The sequence below is a fragment of the Neofelis nebulosa genome, chromosome 7 (assembly GCF_028018385.1).
Source record: "Neofelis nebulosa isolate mNeoNeb1 chromosome 7, mNeoNeb1.pri, whole genome shotgun sequence".
Classification (NCBI taxonomy): domain Eukaryota; kingdom Metazoa; phylum Chordata; class Mammalia; order Carnivora; family Felidae; genus Neofelis; species Neofelis nebulosa.
In genome coordinates, this window is record NC_080788.1 from 99116405 (window position 1) to 99128881 (window position 12477).

The 12477-nt window shown below is 43.7% G+C and overlaps 1 protein-coding gene across 2 annotated transcripts in view; it reads right to left on the minus strand.

Annotated features, from left to right (window-relative positions):
- The window catches only part of CDKL1 (cyclin dependent kinase like 1), a 61227-nt gene extending 48797 nt beyond the window's left edge, over positions 1 to 12430 (minus strand). The window contains exons 1-2 of one of the 2 annotated variants that reach the window (XM_058738987.1): positions 12113 to 12430; positions 11261 to 11552 (exon numbers count right to left, since the gene is read on the minus strand). In XM_058738987.1, coding sequence (XP_058594970.1) covers positions 11261 to 11431 — 171 coding nt within the window. In that variant the 5' untranslated portion in view covers positions 11432 to 11552; positions 12113 to 12430. Of the gene's footprint in view, positions 1 to 11260; positions 11553 to 11693; positions 12022 to 12112 lie in introns of those variants that run through there. The other variant, XM_058738988.1, reaches the window with a different exon arrangement.
- Between the last annotated feature and the right edge of the window lie 47 nt (positions 12431 to 12477).

Sequence of the window (12477 nt, forward strand, 5' to 3'; positions counted from 1 at the left end):
ACAGTTATATAGTTATAGCTACATAACTATTATTGGAACAATATGAGAAATTTGAGCACAGCCTGTATGTCAGATAATGGTATTGAGTCAATGATAAATCATATTGTGGAAATCATATTGTGGTTACACAGAAGAATTCTAGCAGATTCATGCTGCATACTTAAGGAAATGATTCAGCCAAAAAAGTGTGGTGTGTGTGTGTGTGTGTGTGTGTGTGTGTGTGACAGAGACAGAAAGGAAATGAAGCAGAATTTTCACAACTGATTAATGAATCCAGTTAAGGGAATGCAGGAATTCATTATACTATTCTTTCCACTTCTATATATGTATTTTGTAATTTTTTTTCAAAACAAAGAATTGTAGGGGGAAAAAACCCCAGAGATTTTACATAAAATTGTTTGGGGCTTTTTAGAAAAAGACTCTGAAAATCTAGTACCCTGGGCTTGCATTCTGTGGGTGGAGGGGTAGCCACCCACACACCCTACAAGCCATGAGGTCTCTGGCCTGCCCAAGTCCACTTTCTATCTTGTCTTACATTCAGCCTGCTTCAATCCTTTGTCTCCAGTGTGATCCCCACAAACATTTGAGTTTGCAATCTCACATAAACCATAACAGAGAATTTTGAACATGGCTAAAGCAATTTCTAGAAATGTGTTACAAATCCATTCAACAAGCCAATTAAACAATCTGAAGAGAAGGAACCTAGAAATGACATCTATACTAGCAACGGCAGCACTAGATGTCACAGAACTTCCCATTGAGGCTTCTATTGAGTTGTGAAATATTATTCAACTAATACTGGGAAAATATTCCTTCAACTAATACTAGGGGAACAGAAGCCTTTAAAAATTATGAAATATCTAGGACACCTGGGTGGCTCAGTCGGCTGAGTGTCCGACTTTGGCTCAGGTCATGATCTCACAGTTCCTGGGTTTGAGCCCCATGTTGGGCTCTGTACTGTCAGCATAGAGCCTGCCTCAGACCCTCTGTCCCCCCATCTCTTTGTCCCTCCCTGGCTCATGCATGTGCTCTCTCTCTCAAAAATAAATAAACATAAAATTAAAAATTATGAAGTATCTAATTAGATCCTAACACTAGGGAGCATTTACACGGTACTCCGTTAGCATTCGGTGGAACGGGGCCCTGGCACAAGAGCACATGGAATTAAGCACTTCATAAGTTCTTTGCATAACAGGGAACCATGTCAGATGTATTTGCCACAGTGCCTTCTCATCCCTGGGATGGTAATTTGCCCAGTAGTATTTCTGGTCTGATTTTTTACTGCAGTGAACCTCTCAGGACAGACCGTGTGAAGTCCTTCACCTACAGTGCCTATCCTTGGTATTAAGTCCCACCTCTCTGCCTTTCCACGTATGCGTCTTTCCCTATGCAACTGTTTTGTTTGTTTGTTTGACCCTCTATTGTTCTGCCCTTGCATCCTTAAGGCTGTTTGACCACTGCTCAATGTTTGGCCCAAGAGCACTCTTGCTCCCCTCAGCAAAAAGTCAGCATAACAGTGCCAAATACAGACATAAATCAAGGTGAATTGGTGGGCCAGGTTCCAAGCCGCACCAGAGCTTGCCCAAGGTCACCCCACAGCTCTGAGCTATTTCAGAAACTGCAAGTCTCAACTGTGGCTCCTGTTCCCATGCAGTCACACAGCCTGACAGCCTCATTGGAAGGTTACTGAAAGCGAAGAGACAACAGGAAAAAAAAAAAAGGGAATGTTCTGAACATTCCGTAGGTTCTTACTATTCATGATTAATTAAAATCAAATGAGAGCATGTTTCTGGCACATAGAACACACTCAATATTCTCAACAACCCCAAAGGAGCTTTTCCACCATATTTATCCCCAAATGAGTCTTTTTTCCCCTTATCATTTCCCAAAGAAATTTTAACTCCACAAATCTACTGTATATGTGCTGTATGGAATCTGTGCTTTATACAGTAAAAGTTACACTACCCCTACCCATTCCCTGAAACCAATTTTCATCCTCTTGGGGGTGATGTTGTTCTCATTAAGAAAGCAGGTACTGTAATGTTTATAGTAAAGCTGTAAATGGACATTTTCCCCCGTGCTTATTCTTGTCTTTGTTGGTCGCAAACCATAAATTTTGCCCTTTAAAATAATCTACAGGGTCATGGAATAAGAGTTGGAAAGAACTGCCATTCCAGCAAGAATCTGCACCCAGGCTCCATGGAAGCCATAAGTCCCACAGCTAACGCCCTGCCAGATAGGACAAATCCTGAGGACGGTCACTGAGAGACTTCAGAGTGTGGTGTTTGGTGTAACGTGATGGTCCTGATGTGTGGGAGCAGCAAGGCATGGACTTGGGGACAGACAGAACTGTGTCTGCATTCCAGCTCACTAACCAGGAGGCCATGGCATATCATTAACCAGCCTGAATCCATATGTAAAATGAGATAGCAATACCCACCTCCTAAGGTCATTATAAATATAATTTGTGCCTCCTAGGTAATGATACTTGGCACTTTGCCTAAGTCTACTGGGTCACCAAATGGCGATACATCATTCCTTCTGCTTGCTTCTATCTTGTTTTGTCTTCTGGAGGCAGGTTACCACAGACAATGTCCTAGCTGCTGCTTTCAGCCCTTGACTGATGTCGGTCAGATCTACTCTCAGGCCCCCATACCATGTTCCACACTGCTAAAGGTCTGCCCAGGCACCGCATAGTGGTTCTGTCCTGTCCTTTACCTCAACTCCTCTGGGAGCATCTACTCTTCCTACCACTCCTGTTGGAAATCTCTGCTTCCTCTTCCAATTGTTCTACCATTTTCATGCCACAGAAAGAAGGTTTAACATCATAAAGGCTGGGGGGCTTCAGTAATACAATTCTTCTGGGTTGGCTGGCTCACATTGTTTTGAACCACAAGGCCCTTTCCTTCCTGGACACATAGATAGTCCCCAGGAGTTGGGCTGGGTTCAGTTAAGCCACCTGTTTTATGCAGAGCCAGTATTTACTTCCCAACACAAGGCCTGTGATGACTCTAGCCTATCGTGCCAGACTTCTTGATGTAAGGTGATTTTCTTGCAGGATCCTTGTGTCTCTGCGTAATCTAGCTTCTGTCATGACTGCCCCACTTCCCATCTAAAATATCTTTATATGCTTGAAACCCTGGTCACGGAAGGGGGTTGAATTTTTCCTATAGGGTTCATGGGTCACATGCAAATCAGGACATGTCACATACCTAGGTGGAAGAAGTTCTACACACATAGCTTGGAGATAACTGTAGGTCCTGTAAAGATTAAGGATATGTTAAGAACCTAGCAACATTCCAAGTAGCCTAATCTAGCTGGTCCATGAATCGGTCTTTTATTACACTATTACAGCTATTTTTGGCCTTGGTGCAGGTTAGTAAGTCAAGGTCATGGCTCCAGGAATTCTCTCCCTCCAAAAAAACATCAAGTTTCTTTGTCTGCTGGACTGATACCATTAGCATACAAATATACTTATTCTCCCATATTAAAAACAACTACTAAAACTCCCTCGATCCTATTTCTCAGTTTTTTTTTAAATAATCAAACTCCCCAAAAGAGTTGCCTATATCACCGTCTCTACTTTGCTCTCCCCATCCTCGGTCGAATCCTCTCTGATGAAGCCTTCATTCCTGCCACTCCACCTAACAGCTCCTGTCAAGATCTCAAATGACCCTCATATCTTCAAAGCCACTGACTAATTCTAAGTCTACACTAATCATGACCTTTGACACTTTGGACCATTCCCTTGTTCTTTATAAGAGCTTTTATTTGAATTCCAGTTAGTTAACACAGTATAATATTAGTTTCAGGTGCAATATAATGATTCAGTACTCCCATACATCACTTGGTGCTCATCACAAGTGCACTCCTTAATCCCCATCACCTATTTCACTCATCCCCCCACCTACCTCCCCTTTGGTAACCATCAGTTTGTTCTCTATAGTTAAGACTCTGTTTCTTGGCTTGCCTCTTTCTTTTTTCTCCCATGATCATTTTTGTTTGTTTGTTTCTTAAATTCCATGTCTGAGTGATATCATATGGTATTTATGGTATTTGTCTTTCTCTGACTTATTTCACTTAGCATAATCTCCTCTAGCTCCATCCACGTCACTGCAAAGGGCAAGATTTCATTCTGACCATCCCCTCATTCTTGAAACTTTTCTTCACTAAGCATTTAAGTGTGGGGAAATAGGTGCAAGAATTCCTTATATTTACATAAATGGGTTAAACAAGCTTAGGGCAGAAAGCTGCCGCCACAGGGTGGAAGTGCCCAAGGTTAGTTAGTGAGATGTTATAATAGGATCAAGAGTAACACAAGTTACACAAGTTATATCACCTGCAGGAAACTACTTTCCATCTGGCACCAATATATTTTGATCACACACTGCACTTGCTCCCCAGACCCTTTGCTTCTTACACACACAACTGTCTGATCATTTTCTTCACATTCACCACATATGTAAGCTCTTGAGAGCTCAATAAATATGGAAGCAAAACCCTTGTTTGAGGCTCTTGTCTGTCCCAGACATTAGCCTCAATTCTGTCCCAGACATTAGCCTCAATTCTGTGTCTGCTCTCTTACTGGACAAGAGAGAACTCCAGACTCATAGTCTGTGACATTTAAGAACATTGCTCTTGAGATTTTCCTACATTAATGATCACCCCCTTTTATTCCTCCTTTGCTGGTTCCTCCTCATCTTCCTGACCTCCAAATGCTGGAGCTCAGGGTTCAGTCTTTGGTGTTTGTCTTTCCATTCCCCATGGCAACCCAGGCTCAGGCCCTTACATGCTTTTGTTATGCTGATGTCTCCCAATTTTATATCTCCAACCTGGATTTCCCCCAAATGCCAGACTTGTATATTTAAATGCCTACCTACTAGTCTCCTTAGATTTGCATCTCGAATTTACCATATCCAAAATAGAATTCTTGATTTCCTTTCCCCTAGATTTGCACCTGGGTCTCCCTATCACAATGAATGACCCAATCTTTTCATTCTTGTAGTTAGTTACTCAAGTCAGGAACTTTGGATTCGTTCTTTTAAAAAAAAAATTTTTTTTTTAATTTTTAATGTTTATTTGTTTTTGAGAGAAAGAGTGTGAGTGGGGAGGGGCAGAGAGAGGGAAGGAGACACAGAATCTGACGCAGGCTCCAGTCTCTGAGCTGTCAGTACAGAGCCTGAGGTGGGGCTTGAACCCATGAACCTCGAGATCATGACCTGAGCCAAAGTTGGACGCCCAACCGGCACCTCTCTGCTCAAAATCCTTTCATGGCTCCCATTTCATTCAAAGTAAAATCCACAGTTCCTACCAAGACCCACAAGCCCTTACCCCTCTAACTTCTGACCCCTTACCACTCTCATCTTCTATGACCTTTGCCCTTTGTTTACTGTGCCTCAGACCTACTGATCTCTTTACTACTCCCAGAACACACCAGAACACACCACACCTAATACACAACACTTGATCCTGCCTGTGGCCTTTGTACTTACTATTCCCTCTGCCTGGAAAGCCTGCATCACTCACTCCTTCCCATTTCCTTCTGTTATCTCTTCAAATGTCATTTGTCAGAAAGGCTCTTCCTAACCCCTCTCTATAAAAAAAGCAAGCCAGCCCCTTCATCACCTTTTACCCCTTTACCACGCTTTGTATTTTACCACTTGACATATAATTATTTCTTTACTGTCAGTCTCTCCTTACTTGGAGGGCAAGGGCTAAGAACAATGCCTGCTACATACAGAAGTTCTGTAAAAAGTTCCCAGATTAACATGTGGCAACTCTCTTATGCACAAATGTCTTGAAAAACAATGAAAATGTTGAATTCCTTTTTTTTTTTTTCCACATTGGAAAGTGAGTTTAAGAAAGGGTTTGAGAGCTGCTTTGAGCTCAGGTACTGCAGTATAATTTTATTACTGTCACTAAATAGTACTTAATTTAGAGTATGTCTTTAGAGTATGAGCAGGCTGATTATAACTGTTCCGAGTGTTTATATTTTTAAAAGCCTAACTATGTAATTCGGAAAAAATAAGATTCAGAATTAAACATTAAAGGATTGACTGCAATAGGACCTCTTGGTGAACAGTGAATTATATTTAGTTTAAAAAGCAGTTTGTTAGGGGCGCGTGGGTGGCTCAGTTGGTTAAGCATCCGACTTTGGCTCAGGTCGTGATCTCATGGTTCATGAGTTTGGGCCCCATGTCAGGCTCTGTGCTGACAGCTCAGAGCCTGGAGCCTGCTTTGGAATCTGTGTCTGTGTGTGTGTCTGTGTGTCTCTCTGCCCCTCCTCTGCTTGTACTCTGTCTCTTCCTTTCAAAAATAAACACTTAGGGGCACCTGGGTGGCTCAGTCGGTTAAGCGTCCGACTTCGGCTCAGGTCGTGACCTCACGGTCCGTGAGTTCGAGCCCCGTGTCGGGCTCTGTGCTGACCACTCAGAGCCTGGAGCCTTTTTCAGATTCTGTGTCTCCCTCTCTCTCTGACCCTCCCCCGTTCATGCTCTGTCTCTCTCTGTCTCAAAAATAAATAAATATTAAAAAATAAAAAATAAAAAAAATAAACACTTAAAAAAATTTTTGAAAGCAGTTTGCTAGTACAAACACTAGATTTATCTCATAAAAATGTGTCACTTTTTTTTTCAAATGGCGCAAAAGAATGTTATTTAAAAAGTGTTTCAAGGGGCGCCTGGGTGGCGCAGTCGGTTAAGCGTCCGACTTCAGCCAGGTCACGATCTCACGGTCCGTGAGTTCGAGCCCCGCGTCAGGCTCTGGGCTGATGGCTCGGAGCCTGGAGCCTGTTTCCGATTCTGTGTCTCCCTCTCTCTCTGCCCCTCCCCCGTTCATGCTCTGTCTCTCTCTGTCCCAAAAATAAATAAAAAACGTTGAAAAAAAAAAAAAAAAAAGTGTTTCAAGTTTTCAGGAAAAAATGTTTTCTAAAAATATTAGCAAACCAGTTTTTGATAATTATTATCCTCAAGAGCATTTACCAATGGATGGTTACATCCTCATATAAGCTTCCAAACCAAGAACGGAAAGCATTGCAGGTGTGCTGCCTTGAAATTATGCAGCTAAACGCTGGACAACACACTCCCATGATCTCATCTGCTTCCAAGAAAACAACCATAATTTTCAGAACAGTCCAACAGCAACTATCGGGAGTTACTCTAAACTGTAATGTTTTAAAAACACACACACAAGGAATTCTCTGAGGATGGAGGGAGGCCAAATTTTATTACAAAATCCAAGGACCATGCAGTTCTTCTGTCGTGTGTTAGTATTTCATTGTATCAGCTATGGATCCTCTAAGCAGGGCATCACCTGATCTGGGGAAGCTTCTCCTTCTCAGACATAGCGCTAACTTTCCTGACATTGAGCTGCACAAAACAAACGACGTCGCCATTTTCATCGGTGGATAGTGAAGTGAGAAAATAAGGGCAATGGTACACACACACACACATAATTACACAATCCATTATTCACATATGGCAGGAAGGTATCTGTATAGATGATATTTGTAGTTGCCAACTACTCTCTCAGGAAGACTGTGCTTTTTTCTAAAATTGTGTTTTTCCTAGGTTTTTTTTTGTTTTTAATTTTTATTTTAGAGAGAGTGAGTGAGCAGGGAAGAGGGGCAGAGGGAGGAGAGAAAGAATCCCAGGCAGGCTCCACACTCAGCACAGAGCCCATTGTGGGGCTCAATCTCACAACTGTGAGATCGTGACCTGAGCTGAAATCAGGAGTTGGACACTTAACTGACTGAGCCACCCAAGGGCCCCTATGTTTTTTTTTAAATACTAAAATGTCCTGTCTTTTATGAAATGATGGTGAAAGTAGTTGGTAGTTGGTTTTTTAAAATGCAGACAACACTATCCCAATCTGTAAAAAAAAAAAAAATTTTTTTAATTTTACAGGTACATGAAATCCAAAAATCCACACGTGAAATGTGTGCATGTGTGTGTGTGTGTGTGTATGTGTGTGTGATGGAATATAGTTCAGCCATAAAAAGAAGAAAATCCTGCCACTTACAACAACATGGATAGACTTTGAGGCAATTATGCTAAGTGAAATAAGCCAGACAGAGAAAGACAAATACTGAATGTTTTCATTTATGCATGGAATCTAAAAAAGCTGAATTCATAAAAATAGAAGGTAGAATGGTGGTTGGCAGGAGCTGGAGGGTGGGGAGATGGGTAAAAACTTCCAGTTATGTACCCATAAGTTCCAAGTGATTAAATATACATGAATAAGTTCCAAGTGATTAAATATACATGTGGTAACTATAGTTAACAATACACATTATATAAATGAAAGCTGCTAAGAGAGTAAATCTTAAATGTTCTAACTACCAAAACAATGGTAATTATGCAAGGTGATGGAGGGGTTAACTACCTTATTGTGGTAATCATTTCATAATACATATGTGTAACAAATATCACATTGTATGCCTTAAATTTACACAACGTTACATGTCAATTATACCTTAATAAATGGGGGGGAGAGAAAAAAATCCAAAAGTCTACAAATGACAACTTTCTAATTAAAGCCATCTTGGTTAGCTTCTTTCTTTTCAGAAGAAAGCCAAACTCCTTAGCCAGGCATTCAAAGTCTTCTACATGTGGTCTTAATCTATTTGTCTTGATTTCCTTATAATAGGAGCAGTCAGGGGGTCAGCCCCTCCCAGTCCTCACCTACTCTGGCTAAGGCTTCTGAGGTAACCTTCAGCCTCAACCTCCTTGGTTCCTAGTTCCTGACCTTAGTAAGGGTCATTAAAAGCCCCAGCTCTGCAAGAGGTGTGCAAGGAAAACACCAGGAACTCAAACTCACTGAGCTGCAACTTTCCCCTGGGCCCACAGAGCTGTGCTTTGCTCACAGTTTAGTATTCTTCCCACGGCCCACTGGAGCTCTCCCTTGAATTCCAGCTCAGATGGGGGCCCTAAACTGTTTGCCTAGATGTCACCAGTTTCCTGTTCTCTGGGACTACAACATGTCCTCTGGAGTCAGGCGCCAAACCCCAAAGGCCACCTGGGACCAAGGTGCAGCTTTGGGCTAAGCATCACTTAACCCAGGCCAGACCTATCTTCCAGGAAAGTCCTCACACCCCCTTCTACTGAACCCTGGCTTCCTTTGCTTTCTTTCTCTCCCTGGCCTGTTGTCATCCAGCAGGCAATCCTGGCTAAGACTTTAGGGTTATAACCTGTGTTCCCTCAATATACTGCTTTCCACACATACACCTTTTCCTTGGACAGACTGTCTGCCCTAATGCCTTATTTCTCATTCCATGCATCCTTAAATACCTCAAAATGTAGCTTAAACATACCTCTAATTACTTTATTTAGAGGGTTCTTGTCAGGCAGACATGGGGATACAAGGTAAATGACACAAACCCTGCCCCAATAGGAACCCAGTTTATCAGGAGTGAGAGCCAAGGGGAAATTTATCTTCCTTCCCTTCTGTGAATTAAGTATCTGAAACACAGGATGTACAACTTCTTATAAACATTGTTTTAGGCACAATGAGGTTCTATACATACTTACTGAATAAATATATGGAGAAAATGTGACTTCATTTAACAAACTCTCAATTCACTTTTTCAGCAAATATTTAAGGACCTATTATGTGTTAGGAATATCACAGCTAAAAAGTTAGGGCGTTAGAGACCAGACTCTATCAATAATCTAGTCTTATCTCATATAGATTAGGGGAGTCTACATTTGTGCACTTGATTTTGAAGAATGGGGAGCTCTGTGCTTTGAAAACGGGCTCCTGTGCACACAACTCTTTCCTTCAAGGCGTATCAATATTCAGTTATTCAGGAGAACGCATTCTGACTTCTTAATATATTGTGAACAACCACCCTACCTAAGAGCTTATTTTGTTAACATTATTTTTCAGTCCAACAGTAACATTTATTTATTGGGGGCCCAGCCCACTGCACACTTGCTTAGAAGTCCACACAGAAAAACAGAGGTTTCCATCCTGGAGGAACTCAATTAACTCAGGGAGCTACACCTGCAAACCCAGTATTGCTAAAGGGTGCTGAGAGGGTTCCGAGGCATTCACAGGTGACCTTCAGCATCAGAAAAAGAGTACCTCTCCACTAGAACCAGATGGTCTTTTCTTTAGAGTAAATGAATCCTCTAAATACGATTATCGCCTTCTGCCCTAGGGGAAACCTGAGAAAGTGAAAAACCCCCATCAGCCCAAAAGAAAGGGTGAGAACCTGTCCCTGTGTGTAGACAGTGGGGAAGGGCAGAGTAGTCCAGGCCCTGAGATGGGCCCTGCTGGTCTCACCCCTTCCTAGGGGAGGGCCTAACGGGGTGGGGGTGGGGAAACCCTGGAAGTGTCCTCTCACAATAGATAGCATCCTGCTGGTAAAGACCATCCTAAACCTAAAGAGAGAGTTTTCCTATTTTCCACCCATTTAAATTTACCCAAAGCCTGCTACTTCACATTCAGATAACCCCATACATAATCCAGCCATGGGGAAGAGAAGACTATTAGAGAGACCTGGAGAAAACAGAGAGGCAGCGATAAGAGAAAATCCCCTGAATGTTCCACTCATCTCCCACTAGGTTGCTCTTTCCTGATCATTTATTTGGTTATACATGCTCGAACACAGAGGCCCTAACTGTTTGAAACCAAGTTAATCCCACTGTGTTCATTACATGGCACGTCCTGTGTTGGGATTGGGGTTTCATCTTCACAGAAATTCAGAAAAGTGGCCTCTTTCTATTACGGAAAAAAAATACTTTCAGCTTGTAAGTAACAACTGTTTCTACTGCTCTGATTTTATGGTCTCCTATAGTTAACTAATAAACATTTTAAAAGTGATCATTTCACTTTTTTAAGAAGAACCCTTTTCTAGAGAAAGGACATTAGGGTGTTCGGCAGCAGATAAAACGTCAGCTTCCAACAGTTTGAAAACAGGTGAATGATTAATTATCCTAATGGACTGAGAATATCAACAGAAGATGGCCTGAAAGTTTAATGCTCATGAATGCCAGAAAATTGGAGTTGTTCCCGTACTATCAAAATTGAGGGCTCTTGAAGAATCAGATCTAGAGCTGACATCAAGAAGCGATGGGGAAGAAAAATAAATACCCCACAGCATCTCTGAAAAGGAATAGCATTTTTCTCTGCACTGATGTCTCTGCTTTCTGGTTCATTATGCATTTGGTGACCTGTACATCTTAACACATTTACTAAACATAACACGACTCACTTAAGTTTTTTAGTCCCTGATAATTCACTTTAAATAATCCATTACCTTGAGCATGCGGATTTCTCGAAGGGCGATTTTCTTTATGACAGGGTCATCTTCTGATTCCAGAAATCTCTTGATGGCTACAATCTGGCCCGTGTCCCTGTTTCTGCATTTGAAAACAACTCCATAGGATCCTTCGCCAATTTTCCCAATTTTTTCATACTTCTCCATCATAGAGGAGGAATAAATCTTAAAATGGATCTTCACATAGTTTGAAAATGTCGCTTATGAAATACTGGCACGAACAGACTGACTGTACTAGAGCCCCACTCAACGATGGGTCTTTGTCAAGCACCTAGAACAGAAGGGCACTTGTTAAAGAATTAGGAATCGACCCCTGTCCTTAAAGCCTCGCCCCTCAGCAACCGCAACGAGATCCGGGATGACAGCCTAGAGCTCGTCTTCAGTAATCCAATTCTAATCGTCTGGTACACACCCTGCAAGTTAAAATGCAACCCGTTATCCTAAATCGAACGGAGTTGTAAAATAATCTATCTTGTTTAATGTTATAGTTCATCCGATCTAAGACACATGAGCCTGCTAGAGGACGGAGAAGGAAGACTCAGGGATTCCCCGGTTCTAATTTCGGGTCTCATTTCCTTTGGGCAAAGAGATACCATCCGGGTCCCCGCGGGGGCGAGGCAGGCGCCCGAAGGGGGAGCCCGGCGACCCCAGGCGCGGGCGGGCCTCGGCGGGGAGCGGGGCCGCGCCTTCCCGCCGCCCCCGCGGGGCCCGGCCGCCAGCGCCACCCGGTTGCCCACCCGCTCCCGGTCCGCGCAGCGCAGCCTCGAGCGGCACCACGTGGCGGCCAGGCCCGCCGTCCGGGCCCGCGCGCCTTCCCCGCCCGGGACTCACGGCGCCGCGCGGCCCGGCCTGGCCCTGCTCCCGCCTCGCCGCCTCTCTGCCGGCTCCGCTCGCCGCCGCCCCGGCCGCAATCCCTATGGGAACCGGCCCCCGCCCCGGACTGGCCTGGGCGGGGCCGCCGCGCCCCGGCTGCCCTTCTGGAGCGGGCCGCCAGCCAGGCTGCGGGGAAGGGCCCTGGGGGGTGAGGGGGCCCTAGGGCCCGGTTGCCCGCGCGACCCTCTGCCGGGAAAGGAGGCCTGCGGGACTGCAAACTCCAGTAGGTCGTGTAGAACGCAGCTATAGCAGAGTCGGCTGGGAAGACGCCTGCGCCGGGAGCACCCCTCCCCAACCCTCGTGCAATCTGTACTTCACCGGCA